Source organism: Geotrypetes seraphini, chromosome 19, assembly GCF_902459505.1.
Source record: "Geotrypetes seraphini chromosome 19, aGeoSer1.1, whole genome shotgun sequence".
NCBI classification, from domain to species: Eukaryota; Metazoa; Chordata; class Amphibia; order Gymnophiona; family Dermophiidae; genus Geotrypetes; species Geotrypetes seraphini.
Genome location: NC_047102.1, coordinates 20,028,910 through 20,056,836, shown reverse-complemented (window position 1 = coordinate 20,056,836; position 27,927 = coordinate 20,028,910). Strand labels below are relative to the sequence as shown.

The 27,927-nt window shown below is 42.7% G+C and overlaps 1 protein-coding gene across 4 annotated transcripts in view; it reads left to right on the top strand.

Annotated features, from left to right (window-relative positions):
• The window catches only part of DEAF1 (DEAF1 transcription factor), a 97,123-nt gene extending 90,592 nt beyond the window's left edge, over positions 1-6,531 (top strand). For all 4 annotated transcript variants that reach the window (XM_033928524.1, XM_033928527.1, XM_033928526.1 and 1 more), the window contains 3 exons: positions 1-63; positions 4,967-5,056; positions 5,564-6,531. In XM_033928524.1, coding sequence (XP_033784415.1) covers positions 1-63; positions 4,967-5,056; positions 5,564-5,668 — 258 coding nt within the window. In that variant the 3' untranslated portion in view covers positions 5,669-6,531. The remainder of the gene's footprint in view (positions 64-4,966; positions 5,057-5,563) is intronic.
• The last annotated feature ends 21,396 nt before the right edge of the window (positions 6,532-27,927 follow it).

Genomic DNA, 27,927 nt, shown 5'->3' with positions numbered 1-27,927 from the left:
TTTCATAACCAGTTATTCCAAAACACGGAAGATATGGATGGAAAAACAGAAATCATCATCAAGGTAAGAGCATCAGCCGTACTTGTTCATTTATTGGACTGTCTATTCCAATGAGTTTAACCGTCCCTGCTGAGCTGGCCAACTGCTGATGTTCAAATAGCCTTTAACTGGGTAGTGCTGCCTTCTAGCTATCAGTCTCTGGAATTTCTGCTTTTCACTTCCTGAGAAGGGGGAGGGCAGTTGAGCAATGGTTTATTTATTTGTATTGGATTTTTTTTTCATTGTTGTATACCTAGACAGTTTGGATATATTTAAAATTTCCAATAAAGATTCAAGTTAAAAACAATCTTTCTACTAACCAGCCAAACTTCTGAGGAAATTAGAAAGTCATGAGATATGAGGTAATGTCCTTTTATGGATTGAGAACTGGTTGAAAGACAGAAAATGGAGAGTGGATTTAAATGATCAGTATTCTCAATGGAGAAGGGTAAATAGTGGGGATCCCCAGGGGTCTGTGCTGGGACCGCAGCTTTTTAACAAATTTATCAATGATCTAGAGATAGGAATAACTAGTGAGATAATTACATATGCTGATGACACAAAGTTGTTCAATCGCAATAGGATTGTGAAAAATTGCAAGAGGACCTTGTGAGACTGGATGACTGGGCATCAAAATGGCAGATGATGTTTAATGTGAGCAAGTACAATGTGATGCATGTGGGAAAGAAGAAGTCAAACTATATCTAGGTGTCATCGTTGAGGATACATTGAAACCCTCTGTTCAATATGAGACAGCTGCTACGAAAGCAAATAGAATGTTAGGAATTATCAGGAAAGGAATGGAAAACAAACATGAAAATGTTATAATGCCCTTGTATCGCTTAATGATATGGCCGATCCTCAAATACTGTGTGCAGTTCTGGTCGCCACGGTGGAATGCGACCTAGGGGTGATCATTAGTGAGGACATGAAGGTTGCCAATCAAGTGGAGAAGGCTTCCTCCAGGGCAAGACAAATGATGGGGTGTATCCGCAGCAGGAGACCTGAAGTTATGATGCCGTTGTACAGAGCCATGGTGAGGCCTCACTTGGAGTACTGTGTTCAGTTTTGGAGACCACACTACCGAAAGGACGTGCTGAGGATCGAGTCGGTTCAGCGAACAGCCACCAGGATGGTCTTGGGGCTCAAGGATCTCACGTATGAAGAAAGATTAAAAAAATTGCGGCTGTACTCACTTGAGGAAAGAAGAGAACGGGGAGATATGATTGAAACATATAAGTACATAAGTACGCATCGAGTCAGAAGATGATATCTTCTGGCTCATGGGACCCTCGACCACCAGAGGGCATCCACTGAAAATCAGGGGAGGGAAGTTTCATGGCGACTCCAGGAAGTACTTCTTCACCGAAAGAGTAGTGGATCATTGGAACAGACTCCCACTCCAGGTGATAAAGGCCAGCAGCGTGACGGATTTTAAGAGAAAATGGGATACTCACGTGGGATCTTTAAGGGAGTAAATTCAGGGGAGGGGATACTTGGAATGGGCAGACTTGGTGGGCTATAGCCCTTTTCTGCTGCTTTTTTCTATGTTTCTATGTTTCCATATCTCAAAAAAGATATAACGGAATTAGAAAAGGTACAGAAAAGGGTGGCAAAAATGATGAAAGGTTTGGGACGACTTCCCTATGAGGTAAGGCTAAAGCGGCTAGAGCTCTTGAGCTTGGAGAAAGAGACGGCTCAGGGGTGATATGATAAAGGTCTATGAGTGGAGTGGAAAGGGTAGATGTGAATCGCTTGTTCATTCAAAAAAAAATACTAGGACTAGGGGACATGTGATGAAGCCACTATTTGAAACAAACCGGAGAAAATATTTATTTGCACAGCATGTAATTAAACTCTGGAATTCATTGCCATAGAATGTAGTGAAATCAGTTAGCTTAGCGGGGTTTAAAAAAGGCTTACGTAATTTCCTAAAAGAGAAGTCCATAGGCCATTATTGAGAAGGCTTGGGGAAATTCACAGCTGATTCGTAGGATAAGCAGCATAAAATCTTCTGTTTTACTATTGGGATCTTGCCAGGTATCTGTGACCTGGTTTGGCCACTGTTGGAAACAGGATACTGGGCTTGATGGACCTTCAGTCTGGACCATAGACACAGAAAAATGACAAAAGAAACTGTGAAGATCTTTATTTTGGATTTTCTACATGGCATTGCCCACAATGTGTGCTTTTAGAATAGCACTAAATGTAGACTTCGGCACTGTATTCAAATCAGTTTGAATGAAAAGTAAAGCTAATGTACAAATATACTTCAACAGGGAGAAATTATCTCACTGCATTAATTACCTTCATTCAGTTTTATATTCATTAATAATTCATGGTACCTCAGCGGGCCACCACATACTCAATTACTCTCATAGTACGTGGCTTTATGCTCACCCTCCTCATTGGAACCAATATGTTTTTTAGTTTTATACTTATTTGCGATTTTATAAGTGCGTAATTCACTACTAAGGGTACTTAGCTTTAAGCTGTTGGCTTGTTTAGCAAGACGCTGTGCATGGGAGTTTTTACGACAACACCAACATGTTTCGCCCGTGTATATTAGTGGGCTTTCTCAAGGCTCCAACTCCCTGTGAAGTATAAAATACAAGTCTAAATTATGCTAATCCACCTTCCCAGCTTATTAAAGCGCTGTTGCCAAGTATAATTGTCTAAAACGTGTTTAAATCATTCTTACCGTTTATAAACATTCTGCCACCAAAGCGCCGAAGCGAAATGGCTGGCCGGCTTAAAATCACATGATTTATAGGCTCCCTCCCACCGTACGTCACTGTCCACCATTTTGTGAGCAGTGACGTCAGGGGTTGAAGTCAATTCTTTTATAATTGGGTACATTGAATCTCTATAAGACAGGAGGACACCTCAAGACCTAACCCGATATGGGATCCTGACATATCTTAAATAAGGGAAGCCCACTCTAGCTCATTATTAAGTCCATAAGGAGCTACTGAGTTTAGGCGGTAAATCCACCGCTGCTCAAGCACATTAAGTCTCTGTTCCCAGTGGGACTTATTTGCGATTTTATAAGTGCGTAATTCACTACTAAGGGTACTTAGCTTTAAGCTGTTGGCTTGTTTAGCAAGACGCTGTGCATGGGAGTTTTTACGATAACACCAACATGTTTCGCCCGTGTATATTAGTGGGCTTTCTCAAGGCTCCAACTCCCTGTGAAGTATAAAATACAAGTCTAAATTATGCCAGTGGGACTGGGAACAGAGACTTAATGTGCTTGAGCAGCGGTGGATTTACCGCCTAAACTCAGTAGCTCCTTATGGACTTAATAATGAGCTAGAGTGGGCTTCCCTTATTTAAGATATGTCAGGATCCCATATCGGGTTAGGTCTTGAGGTGTCCTCCTGTCTTATAGAGATTCAATGTACCCAATTATAAAAGAATTGACTTCAACCCCTGACGTCACTGCTCACAAAATGGTGGACAGTGACGTACGGTGGGAGGGAGCCTATAAATCATGTGATTTTAAGCCGGCCAGCCATTTCGCTTCGGCGCTTTGGTGGCAGAATGTTTATAAACGGTAAGAATGATTTAAACACGTTTTAGACAATTATACTTGGCAACAGCGCTTTAATAAGCTGGGAAGGTGGATTAGCATAATTTAGACTTGTATTTTATACTTCACAGGGAGTTGGAGCCTTGAGAAAGCCCACTAATATACACGGGCGAAACATGTTGGTGTTGTCGTAAAAACTCCCATGCACAGCGTCTTGCTAAACAAGCCAACAGCTTAAAGCTAAGTACCCTTAGTAGTGAATTACGCACTTATAAAATCGCAAATAAGTATAAAACTAAAAAACATATTGGTTCCAATGAGGAGGGTGAGCATAAAGCCACGTACTATGAGAGTAATTGAGTATGTGGTGGCCCGCTGAGGTACCATGAATTATTAATGAATTTAGAATAGCACTGACATACTTTCATGTCAGGTTCGTTTGGCACGATTTACCTTTAGTAAAGCCATGTTGCCTCGGATCCTTAAACCCATTAGATTCAAGGAAGTGCACTATCCTTTCTTTCAGCAACACTTCCATTATTTTTCCAACAACCGAAGTGAGGCTCACCGGCCTGTAATTTCCTGCTTCATCCCTGTGGCCACTTTTGTGAATAGGGACCACATCCGCTCTTCTCCAGTCCCCAGGAATAAGATGAGGGAACTGGACAGGGCCGCTGAACTAATCAGTTATTTGGTGTTCCAAAAGTGGAGCTGAGGAGGAGCTGGGAGTTTTATGACACAGCAATTGGTTCTTTTAGAATTGCAGAAATAGCATCTTAACTTTGCCTGGTTAGCAGTGTGGGTGCCAGCACCCCCATAACTACTGGGTTGAAGCCTGAAGCTGATCCTTTGTCCCTGACAAAGTCTGATCCATTCTTCCAGCCCTCCCTCCAAGTTGGTGGTCAGTTATTGGGACAGGAACAAATCTACCCATGGCTCCTGGTTCAAAATACTGCTAGAGGCTGACCATGAGATTACTGATAGAGGTCACAGTAGTCATTACCATTCAGAGTGAATGGGGTTTGCTCCTGCCCTGACAACCATTAGACCTCCAGATCTATTAAAATAGTCCTGGGGCAGTCTGCTGTGACTTAGGGGGAGGAAGGATCAGACTTTGTCAGCGGATGGAGGCTGATATTCAGCTGGGACCCAAATATATCTCTTATAAAGGGGCCGGGACCTGCATAGTTCCTGCTGCTAGCACATGTGAGGGCCAACTTGGCCCAGCATTGAATATCCAGGTCTAATTTAGCTGGCAACACCGGCTGAGTATTGACCAGTAAGTATTTATACAAATAAATGAAAATAGAAAAGTAATTTCACTTTTAGGCTTCCTTCTGGGGTTTGACTGAAAAGCAACCTTTACTAAAATGTTCCTTTTTTATGTTTTTGCAGCAGTCTTGTGTAAATTGTGGGCGAGAGGCAATGAATGAATGCACTGGGTGCCATAAAGTCAACTATTGCTCAACATTTTGCCAACGCAAGGTATGTTGAGATGTACTGCCCAGGATATAATTAGCTTTATCTAACAGCTTTTTTGACTATAGAAATAAATGGGAAACTGTATTTAACAGGCCACTTTACAGTAAGCACAGGGAAGTGATTTCTTGTTCCTTCCGCCAACGACTATTTAAGTGCTTTGGAGAGAAGTTAATCCCTCCCGTGAAGCTCTGGCCCCTAGATGTCCCAGGTAGCAGGTCTAAAGCCGATGTCTATCTTTTGGATATAGGTGTCCATTCTCTTTCTGAAATGGGGAATAAACCTCTCTATTTTGCCCCAAAACATGCCTAGAGCATCCTCTCTAACCTAATGGATGGTTTTCAGTTCTCCTGCCTTTGCAAAACGGGGATTTAGACATCCATTCAATATGGACATCTAAATGCCCGTTTATGATGTCTACATCCCAAACAATGCTTCTGAAACATCTGAGTCTTTAAAAGGATTTTTGTTTCTTGATACTTTCTTAGTCTCTTGACCTCTTATTTTTTGCAGGATTGGAAGGATCACCAGCATCTATGTGGCCAATCAACAGTAGTTACAGTGCAGACAGATGATGTGCATGTCACAGAAACTGTAATAGAGAAAGTAATTGTCTGAAAGACAGAAGCCAGAGAGGAAGTGAATGGAAAAGATGGAGCAGAGCTGCTCAAACTGCATTCTCCTTCTCAATGAACCGGCTGGAAGGTTCTGTTCAGGGTTTGCTACGAGTGGATGCAAAAACAAGGCAGCAGGACAATAAGGAAGCTAAGCAAGAAAACTGCCAGCAGTACCCTGTGTTATCTGAAAATGTGTGAAGAATGTAAAATGACTTTAGCTGATGATGTGACAGAGATCTGAAATGAATTACTTTCAAAAGGATTTTCTTGTAGATTGGGAGGATAGGACTTCTGTGTTTCAAGCACTTCTAGAGAAGACGGATTCAAGCAAGTCTGTTATATTCTTTCTTCCCCATTTTCCCTCGCTTGCAATGCCAGCATCCCACTTTCAGATACTATCAAAACAGGAAATTATGTACCATTCAGTCTTCATTCGGTATATTCCAGTTCTGTTACTGTATGTTACAGAGCACCGAGCTACTTGGCCTAGAAAGCCTTCAATAAGGAAAGACTTTTTTCCACAGTGCAAAGCTTTCCTCCCCTAAAAATGGAATATCTGATGAAGACCTTGGATTTTAGTGTACTGCAAATGAATAAGGAAAAGCAAAAGCACTTAATATGATCAAATTAATATTTGGTTTCATATATTTTCTTGGAATATTTGTATGTCTATAATGAAACACAGTGAGTACCTAACGGAAGTGACTTTTTTGAAATCATTTCAGAGTTGATTATTTCAGTGAAATAAGGAGCCTAATTGCTTAGGTGTAGACTATCCTCTGTCTATTTTATTGTGAATTTGAATTTTTAAAACTGACCTCTGTCAGTTTGAAAGTGGCCCCCACAATATTAGGTGGTAGGGGTTAAGTGAAAGGCGTACTGACAAACGCCAGGTCCCAGGTTCAGTTCCTTCACAGAAGTTTCATTAGGGATAGAATCAAATAAGAAGCACAGCCAGGGGTGATTATATAAAGAATATATTATAGAAATAGTCTTACAGAAAAGTAATATTTATAAGCATTACAATTAAGCAGAGAGCATTACACTTAAGCAGAGAGCAAGCAGTCTCACTGCCTTACAGAGGTCAGAGGTAAAGAGGGACATAGAAGCTTGTAGTTCTAGGAAGCTTCGTGTTCCATAGATAAAGGGAAGGATAGACAGAGAGAGGGAGAGCCAAGACAGAACCAGAGTGCCAAGCAAAGAGCCAAGAGGTAGTTAGATAGAAAGAGAGAGAGGGAGTGAAGACCCCTCTCCTGATAGCTCCATAGAAAAAGAGAGAGAGCTGTGTGTTGCAGAGAGCAGGCTTTTATACCTTGGCTCAATATAGAAACCTGTATGCCCCAGTATCTTTCTGTTTAGAATTTGTAAACTGTTTGAAACAATGGTTAATTTAATTGCTAAGGAGGGTGAGATACCTGTAAGCATAGGTTAAATAGGAGGAATTGTACAGCAAAGCGTCCTTAGGAAGGTGGCTATATCCGATGAACAGGAAACATTGTGTACAGCATGTGTGGAAAAGTCTTTGCAGTCAGGGTGCAAGTCTCTGGCTTGATCTGTGCACCATTGTCCTAAGCACCCTCTTAACACCTTTTAGCTAGCCATGATTCAAGCAGGGCTACTTGAAACTTAAAATATATCAATCAGGGCTACTTAAAACAGTTTCCCTGCACTAAGGGTCTATCTGCCTTCCCATGCCAGGGTCAGATTGATATAATCTCCCAGAGGCCTCTAGGCTGACATCTCCCATAATTTTTTTATTTTTATTTTTATTCTTTGAAATGAGGGCAAGCTTGTGGTACCCTCGCTTACCTCCAACAGTACGTCCCCTGTCTTGCAGAATCTCCAAGCTATGAAGATAGGTTGTAAACAGTTCCCATTACGAGTTCAAACCTCTGTCTTAGGTCGTATAGGCCATAATCTGGGCGGGGATCCCAGTATGCCTATATCTTACCCGTCGTTGAGCGAGTGAACGGTGCATAATGGATGAAGCTTTTTCAGGAGGTTCAGGTATAAAGGTACCAAGATGTCATAAGAGAGAGTATCTAAGTATGGGATATGGGATAATATTATATCTGACCCTGGTAATAGGCCATGCCAAATTAAAACCAAATTAGAACCAAATTAGCAAGTGTCAGAAAAGATACTGGAAATACATGTATAACTGCCTTAAAAGTTAGAGGGAAGCTTGTATGATAAGCGTTGTAAAGAAATGTACATGTGTTTCACTTTACAGCAAAGGAAAAATCATAATAATACATAACAAAATTTGTACAATAATTAAGATAATGATAGGGTGAATTAAAACATTAAATACGTGGTTTGCAGTGGGCGAATACCCAAAGAAAAGTTCCCAAACTGAGACATGAGCGTCTTGTATTAAATTTTGTGCAATCTGTCCATTTTAAAAAGTGATAGTATGAATCACTTCTTTGAAAGTTTTCTTAAGTTGTTCAATGTAAAGTTCAGTAAAGTTCAGCAGCTTGTGGAATGTCTCATTCCCCATTCCAAGAGGTAGTGGATGTACAGCATAAGAAATAAAGTCTGGAATGTCCATAGAATAGGTTAAATAGGAGGAATTGTACAGCAAAGCGTCCTTAGGAAGGTGGCTATATCCGATGAACAGGAAACATTGTGTACAGCATGTGTGGAAAAGTCTTTGCAGTCAGGGTGCATGAAAATGAATTAGTCCAGCAGGAACCGGCAGTCTCTTTAAACTGATGAGGTTCACACTTGAAATGAAAGGATGTTTGCACAGGATCTGATGTTTGCACAGGATCAGTCAAGTCACTGGAAACTGGTGGTGTTCGCCCTTGAGATGAAATGATGTCTGTGCATACAGGGAGGGATTTGAAAAGAGTCCCGATATCATTCAGCAGCTGTACTCCAGTGTGATCCAAATAAGAGATAGAAAATGGAAAAGAAAACATGTTGCCTGTACTGAATGTAGAGAGAGAGAAACCAGGTTGCCTGTACTGAATGCATAGAGAGAGAGAGAGACTAGTTGCCTGTACTGAATGTGGCAACATGTAACAATATTAATGCATTTACTTGTTATAGTTATGGCAAAAGACAGACAATAATCAGGTACTTAAGGTTCTTAATCAGACATTCCAAAAAGATATGTTTTTGTGTGCTGCATATAACTTATGGCAATTCAGAGAAACCATAATTCTGTACTGAATGTATATATATAAAAAAATTATGTCAGAAATGTGTACTGAATCTAATGAGGAGCATAGAATAAACACGGTATAAAGTGAAACCTTTACTTAAAAATATAACCCCTAACTAAGCTAAATTTAGGATATAAAAAGAACATTGCGCAATTGGGCTAGTTAAAAAAAAATAAAAATGGGGAAAAGAGCACTAGAAATGGCCAATGTTATGTATCCTGGGGTACCCCCTAAACTAAAACAAATAGACAAAAGACAGACCACATAGCACAGACAACATAAAACACAAATTTTGAGGCGTCGGCATTATTCTTCCATCTGTCAAGTGTTCAGGGCTGAATTTAACTCTGCAAATAGTAGTACAAATAATGCATATCATAACCATCTCATATTCAGAAAAGGCATAAAGCTAATATCTTTTTTGGAACATCTTTATCTCTGCAGTGATAAAGAGGAACCTTGGAAAACACTAGAAATATCTTTGTGCCAAAATTGGTCTGGGATGGCTATATTATTATTATTATTATTATTATTCTTTATTCTTATATACCGCCATACCCAGTGAGTTCTAGGCGGTTTACATCAATTAGCAAATGATCTGCATTGAATAGCAGATTTACAACAAAATTAGAGGTAGGTTTACAAAATTAGAAGCAGATTTACAGCATTGAATAGCAGATTTACAACAAAATTAGAAGTAGGTTTACAAAATTAGAAGCAGATTTACAGCATAATTAGAAGAATTTTTGACAGAAAATTGCAGGCCGAATTACGATAAATTACAGTGATTTGCCGCAGTCAGCCGTGAAGTTACAGCGATTCTTAACTGTCTGCACAGAGGGCAGGTTTACATCAATATTACAGAAATTGCAGGTTTGACCGAGCTAGGTAGGGGAGGTAGAGAGTGGGGGAGGGAGGGAGGGACTGGTGAAGGAGGAAGGGGGCAGCGGTGGGGTAAGTGTCCTGTGAGGTGAATGGGTTATTAAGGGTCGTGTTTGCTGAAAAGGTACGTTTTTAGTAGTTTTCTGAATGATAGGTAAGTGGGGGCCTCGAGTATCATCTGTGCTAGCCATGGGTTCGACTTGGCTGCTTGGAAGGCAAAAGTTCTATCCAGGAATCTTTTGAGAGGGCAGTGTTTAGGCGAAGGGAAGGCGAACAATTGAGTTCTCCGTGATGTCCTGTTGCTGCAGTAGAGGTTAAAGTGTGTGTTTATGTAACTTGGGGAGGAGCCGTTAACCGATTTGTAGCAGAAGCATGCAAATTTAAAGAGAATTCTAGATTCAAATGGTAGCCAGTGTAGTTGGTGATAGAAAGGGGTGACATGTTCCCATTTCTTTAGGCCAAAGATGAGGCGCACCGCGGTATTTTGGACTGTTTTTAGTCTCCTGGTAGTTTTCTTAGTGGCGTTAAGGTAGATGATATTGCAGTAGTCGAGGATGCTGAGGATGGAGGATTGTACAAGTAGGCGGAATGCATTGTCATAGAAGTGTTTTTTTATGGTGCGAAGTTTCCAAAGTACCGAGAAGCTTTTCCTAATTATGAGGTCGGTATGGTTATCTAGAGATAAGTTTTTGTCCAGCGTGACTCCCAGAATTTTTATGGTCGGATCAAGGGGGAAGGTCTTTCCTTTTAGTTGAATTGTGGTTTCCTTAATTTTATCTTTGGGGGAGGCTAGAAAAAATTTTGTTTTGTCTGGGTTTAATTTCAGTCTGAATGAAAGCATCCAGAGTTCTATCTGGTTGAGAGTGTTTGAGATGTGGTCGAGTAGTTCTTGTGAAAAGTTGGTTAATGGAATGGTTATTGTGATATCGTCTGCATAAATGAAGAATTTGAGATTTAGGTTGTGTAGGAGTTTACCTAGTGAGGCAAGGTAAATGTTGAATAGGATGGGGGATAGGGGGGAGCCCTGTGGGACCCCGCAGGTGTTGTCCCAGCAGTATGAGAAAGAGTTATTCTTGAGTACCTTGTATGATCTATTTTGTAGGAACCCCTGAAACCAATTGAGGACCTGGTCTGAGATGCCTATGTGCGCTAGGCATTCCAGGAGAATGGTGTGGTCGACCAGGTCAAAAGCACTGCTCAGGTCGAGTTGTATGATCAGGGCACTTGAGCCTTGACTGAAGAGTGTGAGGAGGTGGTCGAGAAGGGAGGCTATGATGGTTTCAGTGCTGTGGTCCGGCCGAAATCCTGATTGGTTGTCACTTAGAATGTTGAATTTTTCAAGGTATGCGGAAAGTTCCGCTTTTACCAGCCCTTCCGCTATTTTGGTAAATAGGGGGATACTGGCGATCGGCCTATAATTAGAAGGGGAGTTTGGTGGTTCTTTCTCATTTTTTAAAATTGGGGTGATCATTATTTGACCCTGCTCCGATGGGAAGTTACCTTTGGATAATAGGTAATTAACCCATGTCATCATTTTTGCTTTAAAATGGGGGGGGGGGCCGTTCTCATGATTTTTGGTGGGCATGTGTCCAGATGGCAGTAGGAGTGAGTATACTTGTTGTAGTAAGTATTGAAGGTTTGCCAATCGGTTACTGCGAACTGTTTCCAACTAAGGTCGACTTTGGCTCCCGGGTCTGGGTTTGGTGGATTCATGTCTGTGAGGATGGGGAAGAGCTCGAGGGGGTTGGGGCTGGCTGGTAGAGTTGTTCTTATTTTTGGATCTTGGTATTGAAGAAGTCAGCCAGGGTGTTGGCGGTTAAGGTGGCTTCTTCGTGTAGGTTTGTGTAGGTTTCTATGTTGTAAAGATCATTGACCAATCTGAAGAGGTTATTGCTATTGGTTTTAGGATTACCGATTTTGTTGGAGTAGAATTTTTTTCTTTTTTCACTAGTGAGGGTTTTGTACTGTTTTAATTTTTGTCTCCATGCCAGTCTGTGTTCTAGCGTTCCGGTTTTTTGCCATGATCTTTCGGCTTTTCTGAGGTCCTTCTTGCATTGCAGCAGTTCAGAATCGAACCAGCCTTCTTGGTTGGGGGTTCTTATTCTGCGGGTTTTTTTGGGGGCAATCTCGTTTAGTATATTGGTACTATCTTGTATCCAGGAGGTCATGATTTGTTCCGTATCTTCTATTGGATTGGTGTTGATTTCGAAGTGGGACCAGAATTCCATTGGGTCAATCTTTCCTCTGGTATTGTGGGTTTTGACTGTTCTTGTTTTTTCGCTTTTAGGGGGTTTAAGTTGGCATCCAATGGTGAAGCTACAAAGGCGGTGATCGGACCAAAGGGAGTCTGACCAGTTGCCTTGTTTCCAATAAAAAGTGGGATTGGTCTGTTCCTTGGAGGATAGAGTTACCAGGTCTAACTGATGTCCTCTTTGGTGGGTTTTGATCGGGGGGTGTTTGTCAAAGCCTAGTTGTGAGAGCAGTGACCAGAAGTCCGCGGTTTCAGGTTGGTCAGTTTGCTCGAGGTGTATGTTGATGTCCCCACACAGTAGGTTGTATGGGCTTGTTAGAGAATTGGTAAGAAGTAATTCAGCAAAGTCGTCTTTGGTCGTGGTCCATTTTTTGGGGGGTATGTAAAATAGAGTGATGGTTAGTGAGGAGGGCAGAGATGTTGATGCTAGGGCGATGGTTAGCATTTCGGAATTAGGTGAAGAGGTTGTGTTAAGAACGGAAGCATTGAGATGGTCTCGGAAGATTATTGCTAGTCCTCCTCCTCTTCCCCATGTTCTGGCTAGGGAGAGTATCTTGAATTTTGGTGGTAGACAATCTTTAATAATGATGTCTTTGTCTGAAAGCAACCAGGTTTCTGTGAGAAGGACAAAGTCAGGGTTGTTTTCAGTTAGCCAGTCTTTGATTAGTGTGGATTTATTCCTCATAGATCTGATATTCAGGTAAAAGCCCTGCAGGGACTGGTGGTTGGTGTGATTGGGTGGGGAGTAGTGGGAGTACGCCAGTTTTTTTAGGGTTCTTAGTTTTTTTGGGTGGGACTTGGTCGGTTTGTAGTGGTGGGGGGGGTTGTTGGGCAAGTGGGCGTGTGGGTGGTCTTGTGTGGTGTGGAGAGTGTATGTAGTGGTTCTGGGTTTTACCGATCGGTGCAGCGTGATGTGGATGGGAATGGGGGATGCATTGGAGTTGTCTGCGTTGCAGAGCCTGGAAGAGAGCAAGAGGAGTGTAAGTAGAGCTACGCATTGTTGTGTATTTGGCTTGGCCATTGTGAGGGGCTCGTCCCAGCTGTGGTTGGAGACGTTGGGGTGTTTCCTGTGATTGAGGACAGGATTAGTGCAAGGGGGGAAAAAACGGAAGTTGGGGTTTCTAGATTGGTGGGTCAGAGGGCGGTTTGGTATATTCCTGTAAGCTGTCCTGAAGGTTAAGCAGTGTAACAAGGATAAACAATGTGGTTTCAATACAGTGGTGCTATGATCTGTATAGGTCCGGCAGGGTTATACATTAGAGTTTTTTGTAACAGTAAAACGTATCCGGATTGGGGGTATCAGGGTATCCACGAGACCCGGAGTCGGTGCTGTTGGATCTGTCTGGGAAGGAGTTCCTTTTTGGGTTGAGACGGTTGAGTCTTTGTTGGAGTGCTGGGGCTGTGACTGTAGTGGTCTGGGCAGGTTCTGTGGTCGGTGGGCTGGTATCGGAGGCTGCCTGTGCTGGTGTCTTCCCGCAAGTGCTTCGCGGTTGGGTTCCTGCTGGTTAGGGAGGGGTGTCCGGCTGAGCAGGCTGGGTGTTGTTGGGATCCGGGTGAGGGGATCGGGCTCGCCGGTACAGGAGTCGTTTGCAGTCGCTTTGCAAAGGCGCGTGCTAAGGCGCTGCTAGGAAAAAGAAAAAAACATTTTAAATTAGCAGCAACCTCAAGGTCACTTAGAGCAAACTTTGTCAGTGTTCCATTCAGGCCGACCTGGACCACGTCTGCCACCTGGGTCCCACTGCACTCGGAGGAGTGGGCACTGCGGTGCAGAAGTCAGGTGCAGGCTAGATTTGTCTTCTTTTGTCTGCACTGTTGTGTCCTGGCATTCAGAGGCAAGGGGCAAATTCCGAAAATCATTAGTCATGTCTAGGACAGAGAAAAATGCACATTTAGGATTAAATTTCACAGTAATATCAGAGTAAGAGGCAGCCACTGGCACTACAGGCTTTGAAATCTTAGTTAGGGCCTGAGAGTGTATAGTGAGCCTAACAAAGCCCTCTGATTTAGCAAATGACCCAGTTGGAGAGCCACATGCTAAAGAGATAGGTCCACTCAGACCCCTCTCCTCCATCTTAGGCACCAGTTCTGTTGCTGGAGGAAGTACTGGTTGCTGTGTTTGTGGTGCAGGATGTTTGCCCTCAAACAAAATTTCTATGTACCTTTTTCCACAATCTTGTGGCCAAACTGAAAGATCTGCAGCCTCTGAGTGAGTTACACTATGATCATGCTTCTGCACTGGTAGGCAGCATTGTGTGGCTAACTGCACAGGAATAACCTTGTGAACCAAAGGTTTAGAAGCATTTAGAATTCCTGTACCTAATGCAAGACCAGTCACCTCAACTATTTCTTTGCCTGTATTCTCACTCGTGCTGGCAGTAGTTTCTACAATGTCTTTCATTTGTTCCTTTTGTGGGATAGACACACACTTTGAAGCTTTGTCATTTAGACCCTGAATCTCACAAATTTCCATATTTTTCTGATCTCCAGTAGGAGGCGCTCTATCTATGAAACTGATTCTAGCCCCTGTATCAATCAAAGTTAATTTATCCTGACCCTCTATGGTAGTATTAACATTGGGGCTATCGGAAGTGTCCAAAATCAAAGGTGCAACATACCTCAAGCTGAATTCTGAGTCTGACTTCTTTCCCTTATCCTGCGTCTCCAAAAGTGAGTCCACAGGTAAGTGAAAGGAGTCTGGCTGGGCTGTGAAGGCCTGAGTCACCTTGGCATTCGGATACAGAGAGTCAGGACATCCCTATGGACTAGCACTGTTTTTCCTGGCTGTCAAATCACTTTTTACTCTGTCCAATTCTATCTGCATTGTGTGACGATCCTGTTCCCATTTCCTTTTCTCTTTCTCTAATGCTTCTGTCTGTGCTCTGAGCTCATGGAAAGGAATGTAAGTGGAGGCATTTCTGTAACTACCTCTGACATGACCTCTATTTCCTGTGTGTGGTGTGTTCTTGCATTGGGGTGCTCCCTCAGCACACCACCTTCTAGCTTCTGAGACTGAAATAATTTGAGCTGGCTGGGTCTTCCACACAGACCCAATCCTGAGCAGTAAAGTGTCAAAAGGCGTAGTTTTAGGGTCCTCCAAGAACAACAGAAGGTGTTTAGTAATCTCGGGAGATAATAATTCTAATAGGAATTCTTTATGTTCTCTCTGACCGTAATCTGAGGAAATGGGCCAATGTTCATGTTCGTTAAGTACCGCGTTGATTACCCACACTCTATATGCAAACTGCTCTGGTGTATCACTTGGCAGGGGTGAAAGAGTTCTAAGTACTTGCAAAGAGGTGCAGCGAAATAGTTGTTCGATGCCCATCTTTACAAATTGGTATGGATGAACAAGAGATCCAAATTTATAATAATGTGGACCCAGGGCGAGGTGCATAAGCTTATCAAAATCTGCATTGTTCCTTTTGTATTTCCCTAGACCCCAGTGAATCAGTATGTCAGTAGCCCATTTGCACCATTCATTTATGTTAAAAGGCATAGGGCCCACTTTCTCCACTATTCTTTCAATGTCACTATCTTTCATATGTCCCTGCAGCACTAGTTACTGGAGCTGTGTCACTTATAGGGGTACTATTGGTATTGCTCTGGCCTGGTAATGAATTTTCCTCACTTTCGTTTGTCGGGTCTTCTTCCTGTTCTACATCTGTAGCTAGTTTACCCTTTCTCTGACCTGCTACAAAAATGGTTTTCTGACTACATGGATTATATGGTGATGGTGGCACAGGTGCAGATGGCAGAATAGCCTGTCCCTGTGAGGCACATTTTGACTTTAAATACTTTAATTCTGCCTTGGCCTCTTCTAATTGTTCATTTACAGTTAAAAAGGAATTTGTGGCTTGAACAATTTGGGTTCTTAGCATGGATATATTAATTTGTGCTTCATCTAAATCTTTGGACAGCTGATGGCACTGAGTATTCAAGTCAGTGTTTTCTTGTGTTAGGCTAATAACTCCCCTTAATATTCCTTGAATGAAAAGGCATTTTCTTTTATTTGTTTTCTTTCTAAACTCCTGAGAATGAGAAACCATTTGTTTCTGAATATCGTGCCATGTGTGTTCAGGAAAATTACCCTCATATGGACCCCCTTTCTTGTCAAAATATTTGTGTACAATATCTGTGAGTTCTTGAAAATCAAAAGGGTTCATATTTGAGGCTGCAGAAGTCTGCCTTGGTTCGTGGGCCTTGCTCATATATTTCATGAGAGAGAATGGGCTTCTAAATGTCCCTGTCTGTGTGTAGCCTTTGAGATTGAAATGCTCCCACTTATGAAGGAGGGAGACTTTAGTTAATAGGTAGAAAAGCGAGGTAAAGCGTGTTAGGCAAGAGTCATTGGCATAAATAATACACTTATGCCCACACTTGCCCACACTGGTTACTACCTGAAATTTACAGGCAGAAGTTTAGCAGGATAAAATATAGAAGAGCAGAGGTGTCAGCTGCCAGTTCCAGACCAGTGTGCACTGGGCCTTTCACCAGGGCAGAAACTGACAAGAAATAGAATTAAAAGCACAAGGTAAAAAAAGTAAAAGTTAGTACAGATGTGGCGTGTCTTAATTGAGTGACTGTTTTCACTTTGAACCCTGCTTTTCTTCAGAGCAGCTCAAATATTCTTACATGCAACACCCTAGCAAGCATATAATAGCAAATCATACAATGCAAACTGGCACAGGTAAACTACAAAGACTTTTGATAGTAAAATCTCACCAAATATAAAACCCAAAATATTACTGAAACTTTTCACAATTGTGTCATCCAGTCTAAAACAATTTAAGGGTTCCAAAAGGACTTTTGATTTCTATCTCACTCTGTCTATCAATCAAAATTGAAATAAAATCTCACCAAGTATAAAACCCCACAATATTACTGGAACTTTTCAACAGTGTGTCATCCAGTCTAATGTATAATCAATCTAAGGGTTTTCCAAGGACTTTTGATTTCTATATCACTCTGTCTATACATAATCCTATTGCACAGTGCATAAAAAAAACTTAAATTCTACTTACCCAAATGAAGTCATCAGGAAGGACCGAGACAAAGCCTTTAGAATATCTTGACAGCCTCAGCTTGCAGTTTCCAACCGCAGATGTGTGATTTAGTCATAACAGATAGTTTAAAAGTAGCACCCTAATCTGCTTCTGCCTGGAGCATCACAGGCATCAGATGAGTAGATGTCATTGTGAAGTGAGCTCAGACAAAGAAGGGCATAGGTGACTCCATCGCTATAAAGAATAAATGATAGCTCACTCAATTACACAACAGTACGACCAATGGAACATTTTGAGGATGTCAGATTTGTTTGCCTGACTAATTCTATGATATCCCGATCCCATTCAAATATTCTGTTCCCTTGCCAGCGTCTACTGGGTTCTTTATTTAAGAACATAAGAATAGCCTTACTGGGTCAGACCAATGGTCCATCTAGCCCAGTAGCCTGTATTCACGCTGGCCAATCCAGGACATTAGTAACATAGAAACATGGTGGCACATTTACGCCATGTAGGTATTTAAATGTTTCTATCATATCTCCCCTCTCACGCCTATCCTCCAAAGTATACAGTTTGAGATCTTTAAGTCTGTCCCCATATGCCTTATTATGAAGACCACATACCATTTTAGTAGCCTTCCTCTAGACCAGAGGTGTCAAAGTCCCTCCTTGAGGGCCGCAATCCAGTCAGGATTTCCCCAATGAATCTGCATGAGATCTATGTGCATGCACTGCTTTCAATGCATATTCATTGGGGAAATCCTGAAAACCCGACTGGATTGCAGCCCTCGAGGACTGACTTTAGAGAGAACAAGACCATGTTCAGCATCTCTCTCTTCCTATGCTTCTTCTGCCTAGCATTGCCCTTCGAAGTCCCCCTCTCCCAAGTGACCAAGTTGATAAAGGGGAAGGAACTCCTCTCGTATAAGAAAAGACTAAAAAGGTTAGTGCTCTTCAGCTTGGAAAAGAGACAGCTGAGTCTACAAAATCCTGAGTGGAGTAGAACGGGTTCAAGTGGATTGATTTTTTTATTCCATCAAATATTACAAAGACTAGGGGACATTCAAAATTACAGGGAAATACTTTTAAAACCAATAAGAGGAAATATTTTTTCACTCAAGAGAATAGTTAAGCCCCGGAACGCATTTCCAGAGGTTGTGGTAAGAACAGAAAGTGTAGCTGATTTTAAGAAAGGTTTGGACAAGTTCCAGGAGGAAAGACATGGGGGAAGCCGCTGCTTGCCCTGGATCAGTAGCATGGAATGTTGCTACTTTTTGGGGTTTTGCCAAGTACTTGTGACCTAGATTGGCCACCGTGAGGCCGAGCTACTGGGCTAAATGGACCATTGGTCTGACCCAGTAAGGCTATTCTTATATTCTTAGGTTCATACCATACCATATAGTTTCTTATATTCCACAATTTTCAACAAGGAATCATTGTGGCTTAGAATAAAATTTGGGACCAGTTATTACATTATCAATTAGATTATAGAGAGCATATTGGATAGAGATCACTCATTATAAGGAGAAAAGATAAGTCTTTAACCTTCTCCTGAAGCTGTAATAGGAAGGGACTCAGGGCCCAAAGCATCCACCTCTGTACCCCATATCCCTCCTCATGTCCAGTTTCACTCCTCACTTTTCCCAAATTCTCCTGCACCTCCAACACCCCCATCTGGGGCTAGACTGTTTCCTTCTCTCTTCTTTCTCTCCCTTAAGAGCCAAGATATTTCCCTTTTTCTCTATCTTCTTTCCTATCTCTTCTCTCTCCCCTCTATAGCGATTAACTTGTTCTATTGATCACTCTCTCCTCAAAAATGAATTTCCTGTCCTATTAACCCTCTTTTTTCCTCCTCTCTTAAAGTCAATCAATTTGTACCTTTGCTTAATCTTTGTAAACCGCATAGAACTTCATGGTATTACGGTATATAAGCTGTTGTTATTATTATTATTATTATTATCTGCCCCCCATTCTAGGGTTCAGTATCTGACTCTCCTCCTTTCTTTCTGTCAAACTATCCTTCCCCTCTTTAAAAGGCATATATATCCCATGCAGGAAAATTAGGGACTTCCCTCTTCTTCAAGATCACCGAACTCTGGAACAGCTTTACTACCCCGCTTCGAAGCCTGACCTCTCTCCAACTCTTCCGAAAACATTTGAAAACTTGGCTTTTCTCTAAAATGCAATGACCCCTCCCTCTTCGATATACGAAGTCCCTCTACACTTCTCTCTCTAAGTCCTTCTACTTTTCATTGTAGTTCCTTTCTATACCAACTCCTGTAAACCGTGTCGAGCTCTACTTCTGTGGAGATGATGCGGTATACAAACTTAAGGTTTAGTTTAGTTAGTTTAGTTTACCCCCCAGGAATCCAACAAGATCTCTCTCTCTTTTAAACATAAGAACATAAGAATTGCCGCTGCTGGGTTAGATCAGTGGTCCATTGTGCACAGCAGTCTGCTCACGCGGCTGCCCTTAGGTCAAAGACCAGTGCCCTGAGTCTAGCCTTACCTGCGTACATTCTAGTTCAGCAGGAAATTGTCTAACTTTGTCTTGAATCCCTGAAGGGTGTTTTCCCCTATAACAGCCTCCAGAAGAGTGTTCCAGTTTTCCACTACTCTCTGGGTGAAGAAAACTTCCTTACGTTTGTACGGAATCTATCCCCTTTCAACTTTAGAGAGTGCCCTCTCGTTCTCTCTACCTTGGAGAGGATGAACAACCTGTTCTTATCTACTAAGTCTATCCCCTTCAGTATCTTGAATGTTTCGATCATGTCCCCTCTTAGTCTCCTCTTTTCAAGGGAGAAGAGGCCCAGTTTCTCTAATCTCTTACTGTGCGACAACTCCTCCAGCCCCTTAACCATTTTAGTTGCTCTTCTCTGGACCCTTTCCATGAACAAATGAGTATAGAAATCAAAGAACACAATGAATTTGCAAAGCATATAAAAATACAAATGCCAAAGTAACAAAATAGCTTATATGTGAAGGAAATGGAAGGGGGAGAATGTTGCACCAAAAAATTAGGGGAATGGAGCATATGAAAGAACTCGCCTCCACTGGGTCAGACCAGAGGTCCATCCTGCTCAGCGGTCCACTCCCGCGGCGGCCCCTCAGGAATGAAGAGGGAAGACATGGGGCACAAGAAGGAAGAGAATAGGGGAAAATGCACATGAATAGAAGGGAAGAGAAGATGGGGAGAAATACCACACATGAAGGGAAGGGCAGGGAAGAAGGGAGACATGTTGCACATGATGGAAAAAGAAGGGGGAGAATGCTGCACAGGATAGAAGGAAACAGGGGAAAAGCTGTACTTAATGGAAGGAGGAAGGAGTGACCTAGTGGTTAGAGCTACATGCAGGACTTAGTGCTTACAAATGGGGAAAGTCTTTCTGATATTATAGTGAGTGATCACCACATGGTGTGGTTTAATATTACTATATCTATAACCAAGCTGGGTACTATGTCACTTCTCACTTTTACTCTTAATCCCAGTAAATCTTTTAAATAAACTTATTTGAAAAATGGGAAAAATTGCCTCAGAAGCCACAGGGCATGTATCTGCACCGGAGATATGAGAGAGAATTAAGTGCTTTCATTGACTCTCTCCCATGCTTCTATCATTGGCTAAAAAAATCCCTTTAGAATTGCATTTATAATAATAGGTTTTTTTTATATCCCGTCATACCATTTCAGTTCAAGGTGGTATACAACAAGAGGGTGCTGTAAGGACAGCGAGGTTACATCAGTTAGAATTGGGAAGGGGTAGAAGACAGTTGGGTAGATGGTAGTTTAACTATATATACTTTTCAGCAACATCAGTGAATTGAATCTACCATGAGTTGAAAAGCAAACATAGCTTATCTTAGAGGTAAGTCGATCCACTGCATACTGCTGGTTGCTTTGTATTTTGGTAATTGCTCACTTTCCGTCTTTATGCAGGCTAAAATTTAAAGTGGAACTCCTTGCTGCATTCTGCCAACGATGGCCAACGTTTCACAGTATGGCATGCGGGAGTCAAGGCATTGGTACCGGCCCCCCAGATGCCATGACTTCCCTTTGCCATGACACCCCTTTCCCTATGCCACGACACCCCTTCCACACCCCTGACCCCATACTTTAAAAGAATTGACAGGAGAGATGCCCACCAACACCATCCTAGGAACCCCTACGCACAACCCTATACCTTTTAGTTGAAGATCCGGCAGAAGGGATGCCCACTCCCTCCTGCCGACAGGTTTGCTTCTTCATAATGATGGCCTTCCCTTTCCTGGTACATCCTGGGATACACTGAGAGGGGCCTAAGGTCACTCCTATGGAAGGGGCCTAAGATGCCTGCGCTAATCAGAGCATTAGGCTCCTCCCAGGATGCACTGGCAAGGGGAAGGCCCACAATTTTGAAGAGGCGGGCCTGCCAGCAAGAGGGAGCGAGGATCCCTCCTGCCAGATCTTCAACTAAAAGGTATGGGGTTTTGGGCTAGTGTGAAGGGGGCCCTGGCGGCAGGAGGGAGTGGGCATCCCTTCTGCCACTCTGTAATTTAAAGGTAGAGGGTTAGGGGGTGTGAGGGGCCAAGTGGCTGAGGTAGGAGGGAGTGGGCTTCCTTCCTGCCAATTTCTTTTTTAAAGTTTTGGGGCTATCAGGATGGGGGCCATTGTTGGGGGTCTGGCACGACTTTCTATTTTTAATGGGCACAGATATTTTACATTTGTAACTTACATTCATATTTGTGCCCATTATAAAGAAAAAGCTAGCTTTTTTAACACTACCAACACCTGTCAGAGATTTCAAAGCATTAAAAAACAGTGTTTCTTTTTGTGCATCATGTGGGTATCGATCGGAGTGCTCATTGTAATGATCCACATCGGGACAAATGATGTCAGCAGGAGAGACTACAGAAAAAGCACACTGATAGAACAGTTCAAGATTCTGAGAAGGAAGTTGAAGATGAGGACCCAGAAGATAGCATTCTCAGAGATCCTACCAGTACCAGGGCAGATGTGAAAAGGCAGGAGGAGCTACAATCAGTAAATGTGTGGATGAGGAAATTATGTGAGGAAGAAGGATTCCACTTCATGAGGAACTGGACAACGTTCTGGGGCAAGAGCAAGCTCTACAGGAAAGATGGACTGCACCTGAGCATGGGGGGAACTAGACTTCTAGCAAACAACGTCAAGAGAGGAATAGAACAGGATTTAAACTAAGAGGAAGGGGAAAGCCGACAGTTGACCAAGCGTCGACGATTCAGAAGAAGGTATCCCGTGAAGATACTAAGGGGAAACAAGGCTGGGAACAAGCAAGAGACAAATTACAGGAGTCAACTAACCCAGAAGAGGAGGTTAGAAAGATTGTAGCAAATGAGAAGACACTAAAGACCAAAGCACAGGGAAAGGAAATGAAGACAACAAAATGCCAGGATCTAAATTGCATATATACTAATGCAAAGAGCCTAAGAAACAAAATGGGGGAATTAGAAGCCATGGCCAATGCAAAAGACATAGACATCATTAGAATCTCTGAAACATAAGAACATAAGAAACGCCTTCACCGAAACAGACCATTGGTCCATCCAGTTCGGTGACCCGCACACGCGGAGGCCAAGCCAGGTGTTCCCCGATGAAGACCTGTTTATCCGTATCCATCAATGTGATTTGCAAGAAGGTGTGCATCCAACTTGCCCTTGAAACCCAGAATGGTTGTTTCTGTCACAACCTCCTCCGGGAGAGCATTCCAAGTGTCCACCACACGCTGCGTGAAACAGAACTTCTTGGTATTTGTCCTGAGCCTGTCGCCTCTCAACTTCAGTCCATGGCCTCTTGTCTGATTCACATTTGACAACTTGAATAACGATGCTGGAATGAGGAAAGCAAATGGGATATAGCACTGCTGGGGTATAAGCTCTATCGCCAGGATAGGTCAGGACAGAAAGGAGGTGGAATAGCACTATACATAAAAGAAAGCATACAATCAACAAGAATGGACACAGCAGAGACGACCAACAAGCTGGAATCGCTATGGGTTAAAATACCGGGAAGGAAAGGGCCTGAAATAAAGATGGGCTTATACTATCGCCCACCCGGGCAAACCGGAGATATCGATGAAGAAATGGAAGCCGAGATGAAGCGAGAATGCAAAAGCGGTAACACGGTTATTATGGGAGACTTCAACTACCCCGGGATAGACGGGAGTATTGGAAGCTCAAGATGCGCTAGGGAGACAGAATTCATGGAGGCTACACGAGATTGCTTCATGGAGCAGCTTGTTAGAGAACCGACGAGAGGAAATGCCACTCTGAATCTAATCCTAAATGGGTTAAGGGGACCTGCAAAGGAAGTGGAAGTAGTGGGACTGTTGGGAAACAGCGATCATAATATGATCAAGTTCAAGGTTGAGGTAGGAATACCAAAAGAAAAGAGAACCATAGCGACAACTTTCAACTTCAGGAAAGGAAACTACAAAGCAATGAGGAGAATGGTAAGGAAGAAACTTAGAAACATTTCCAAAAAATGGCAAATGGTAGAACATGCCTGGTCTTTTTTCAAGGACATGGTGAGCAAAGTGCAAAATCTGTATATCCCCAGATTCAGAAAGGGGTGCAAAAAGAGTCAAACAAAAGACCCGGTGTGGTTAACTAATATAGTGAAGGAAGCGATAGGCAATAAGAAAAATTCATTCAGGAAATGGAAAAAGGACAAAACTGAGGGGAACTGGAAAGAGCACAGGAAGTATCAAAAAGAATGTCACCGTGTGGTTCGAAAAGCCAAAAGAGAGTATGAAGAGAGGCTAGCCAGGGAAGCACGAAATTTCAAACCGTTCTTTAGATATGTTAAAGGGAAGCAGCCAGCTAGGGAGAAGGTGGGACCGCTGGACGACGGTGACAGGAAGGGAGTGGTGAAGGAGGAGAAAGAAGTGGCAGAAAGACTTAACATGTTCTTTTTGTCTGTATTTACAAACGAAGATACAACCAACATACCGGAACCTGAGCAATTCTTCAATGGAAGTCAAGCAGAAAAATTAACATCCATGGAAGTGAGCCTTGAAGATGTGCGCAGGCAGATAGAAAAACTAAAAACTGACAAAACCCCAGGTCCGGACGGAATCCATCCAAGGGTTCTGAAGGAATTAAAGGAGGAGATAGCGGAACTACTGCAGCAAATTTGCAACCCATCCTTGAAAACAGGCGTGATCCCGGAGGATTGAAAGATAGCCAATGTTACGCCCGAAGGAATTAACAAACGGATGAACAAAGGAGACCCCATAGACATCATATATCTAGATTTCCAAAAAGCCTTTGACAAGGTGCCTCATGAACGTCTACTCTGGAAACTGAAGAGCCAAGGGGTGGACGGAGACGTACATAAGTGGATTAGAAACTGGTTGGCGGGTAAGAAACAGAGGGTAGGGGTGAAGGGCCACTACTCGGACTGGAGGAGGGTCACGAGTGGTGTTCCACAGGGCTCGGTGCTTGGGCCGCTGCTATTTAATATATTCATAAATGATCTAGAAACAGGAATAAAGTGTGAAATAATAAAATTTGAGGACGATACCAAACTATTTAGTAGAACTCGGACTAAGGAGGACTGCGAAAAATTGCAAAGGGACTTGAACAAACTAGGGGAATGGGCGACGAGATGGCAGATGAAGTTCAACGCTGAGAAATGTAAAGTATTGCATGTGGGAAGCAGAAACCTGAGGTACAACTATACGATGGGAGGGATGTTATTGAATGAGAGTACCCAAGAAAGGGACTTGGGGTAATGGTGGACATGACAATGAAGCCGACGGCACAGTGCGCAGCGGCCGCTAAGAGAGCAAATAGAATGCTAGGTATAATCAAGAAGGGTATTACTACCAGAACGAAAGAAGTTATCCTGCCATTGTATTGGGCGATGGTGTGTCTGCATCTGGAGTACTGCGTCCAATATTGTTCGCCGTACCTTAAGAAGGATATGGAGATACTCGAGAGGGTTCAGAGGAGAGTGACATGTCTGATAAAAGGGATGGAAAACCTGTCATATTCTGAGAGATTGTAGAAACTGGGTCTCTTTTCCCTGGAGAAGAGGAGACTTAGAGGAAATATGATAGAGACTTACAAGATCATGAAGGGCATAGAGAGAGTAGAGAGGGACAGATTGTTCAAACTTTCAAAAAATAAGAGGGCATTCGGAAAAGTTGAAAGGGGACAGATTCAAAACGAATGCTAGGAAGTTCTTCTTTACCCAACGTGTGGTGGACACCTGGAATGTGCTTCCAGAGGACATAATAGGGCAGAGTACGGTACTGGGGTTCAAAAAAGAATTGGACAATTTCCTGCTGGAAAAGGGGATAGAGGGGTATAGATAGAGGATTACTGTACAGGTCCTGGACCTGTTGGGCCGCCGCACGAGCGGGCTGCTGGGCGCGATGGACCTCAGGTCTGACCCAGCAGAGGCATTGCTTATGTTCTTATGTTAATTATCAGAGACTGCTACAGACTACAGAAAAGACCATGATTTGTTGTTTTGTTCATCAATTGATGCAATGTTTTGTCGCTAAACCTGTTAAAACTGGTTTAGCAATGATTGTTATTTATCTAAGTCAGCCTATAGCATTAATTCAACAAACTTGAATGAAGTGCTATCATATACTTCAATCCAAAGATGTCAGGCTTACCTAACATTTCTACTGCACTTCATTAACAGTGAATACAAACACCGTGTTACTGATCCTCAGCGGGCCACCAGGTACTCAAATAGTCCCTGGCTTTATGCTCCCAATCGTCATCAGATCATTGAGTTCTATTAATTTGTTTTGTTTTGCTTTCTTGTTTTTATATATATTTCTTAAATAAATATGTACTAAAAGTACTTAGCTGTGAAATGACACTTCATGCGGGGGTAGATTCACCAACATGTTTCACCCGTGAGATTCTAAGGGCTTTTTCAAGGCTACCACTCCCTGCCTGATTTTAACCATTCAAACCGACCACACGCTATCTCAAAGCAGGAACAAAGAACTACATAAAGTACAAAAACAGTATTTTGCAAGTTGTAAAATTGTTTAGATTGTATTACCGCCATCTGGTGGATTAATAAAATTCTCTACATTGCAAGGTGACATTGCAAATATTGCAAGAATCACAACGATAATGTCCTGTTACGGCTGAAGCTACTGTATTTTTGCTTTTTATCTCCAGAATTGCAGGACTTAAAATCACTTTTAGATTTTTAGTCCTAGAAAATGCTATTCTCAGCTTTATGTTTTCAAATATTGGATGTAATCTAAAAATATTCAAAATATCTCTAATGATCTCAACTATCAGATTGCTGCCAAAGAAGTGCCGAGAAGAAGAAAAATTCCACTGGAATATCTTACCTGCTAGCATTCAAACTTGGGAAAAGGTAAAACTTGGGCTTCAGTAGGTTATTTAATTGTTCTTTTTTAGCACGAACTTGTCCAACTTTGTCTTGAATTCCTGGAGGGTATTTATCCATAACTCTACTCCCCACTGCTCACCAATCCTGCTAGCAGATTACCATATATACTCATAAGAACATAAGAACTGCCATCTCCGGATCAGACCCATGGTCCATCGAGTCCGGCGATCCGCACACGCGGAGGCCCAGTCAGGTATACACCTGATGTAGTTTTACCACCCATATCCCTCTATGCCTCTCATAAGGAGATGTGCATCTAATTTGCCTTTGAATCCTAGCACAGTGGATTCCTTAATAACCTCCTGTGGAAGAGCATTCCAGGCGTTCACCACTCGCTGCGTAAAGCAGAACCTCCTGACATTTGTCCTGGACTTGTCCCACCTTAGCTTTAAACCATGTCCTCTTGTCCGTGTCACGTTGGACAGTGTAAATAATTTGTTTTTCTGCTCTATTTTATCGATGTCTTTCAGTATTTTGAACGTCTCTATCATGTCCCCTCACAGCCTCCTCTTCTCAAGGGAGAACAGTCCTAGTTTCTTGAGTCGTTCCTCATATTCCAAGTTCTCCATACCTCTTATTAGCTTCGTTGCTCGTCTCTGCACCCTCTCCAGCAGTTTTATATCCCTCTTTAGTTTGGGAGACCAATGTTGGACACAGTATTCCAAGTGTGGTCTGACCATTGCTCTATAAAGCGGCATTATGACTTTCTCCGATCTACTCGTGATTCCTTTCTTTATCATTCCTAACATTCTGTTCGCTTTCTTTGCCGCTGCCGCACATTGTGCCGACGGCTTCAGGGTCCTATCTATCAGTACACCCAGGTCCCTTTCTTGTTCGCTCTTACCCAGAGTTGCTCCTGACATTCTATACTCGTGTTCCTTATTCTTACTGCCTAAATGCATTACTTTGCATTTCTCCACGTTGAACTTCATCTGCCATTGCTCTGCCCATTTCTCTAACTGATACAAGTCGCTCTGGAGTTCTTCGCTATCTTTCTGCGTTCTGATTGTCCGGCATAGCTTTGTGTCGTCTGCAAACTTAATGATCTCACTCGAAAGTAAGGGCCAAAACAAATGGTGATCTTGCCCACCCACCACCCTCCAGAACTTGTTGCAGACCTCCGCTGGCCTTCCATATGACCTGGTTGGCTGGGACAGGAGAGATCCTTCCGGTCCCGGCCAACTCTGACCATTTTTTACCTCCCCCAACCCTCCCCATGTACCTTTTAGAATCTCTGGTGGTCCAGCGATGTATTGGATAGGAGCGAGCTATCCATACTCCTGCCCCATGCTGAGCCCCTCTGAATAGCTGCTGCAAGTCCAGCGGTGTACTGGGCAGGAATGAGCTTTTTGTGTTTCTGTCTGGCGCTGAGCCGCTTGCTGAATGGCTGCCACCAGTTCTCATGGGACTCAGGGCCAGGCAGGATTGTAAAAAGCTCGCTCATGCCCAGTATACTGCTGGGTCATGAGAACTCAAGGCAGCCATTCAGGGAGGGGCTCAGTGCGGGGCAGGAAGCTTGCTCCTACCCGGTACACCATTGGACC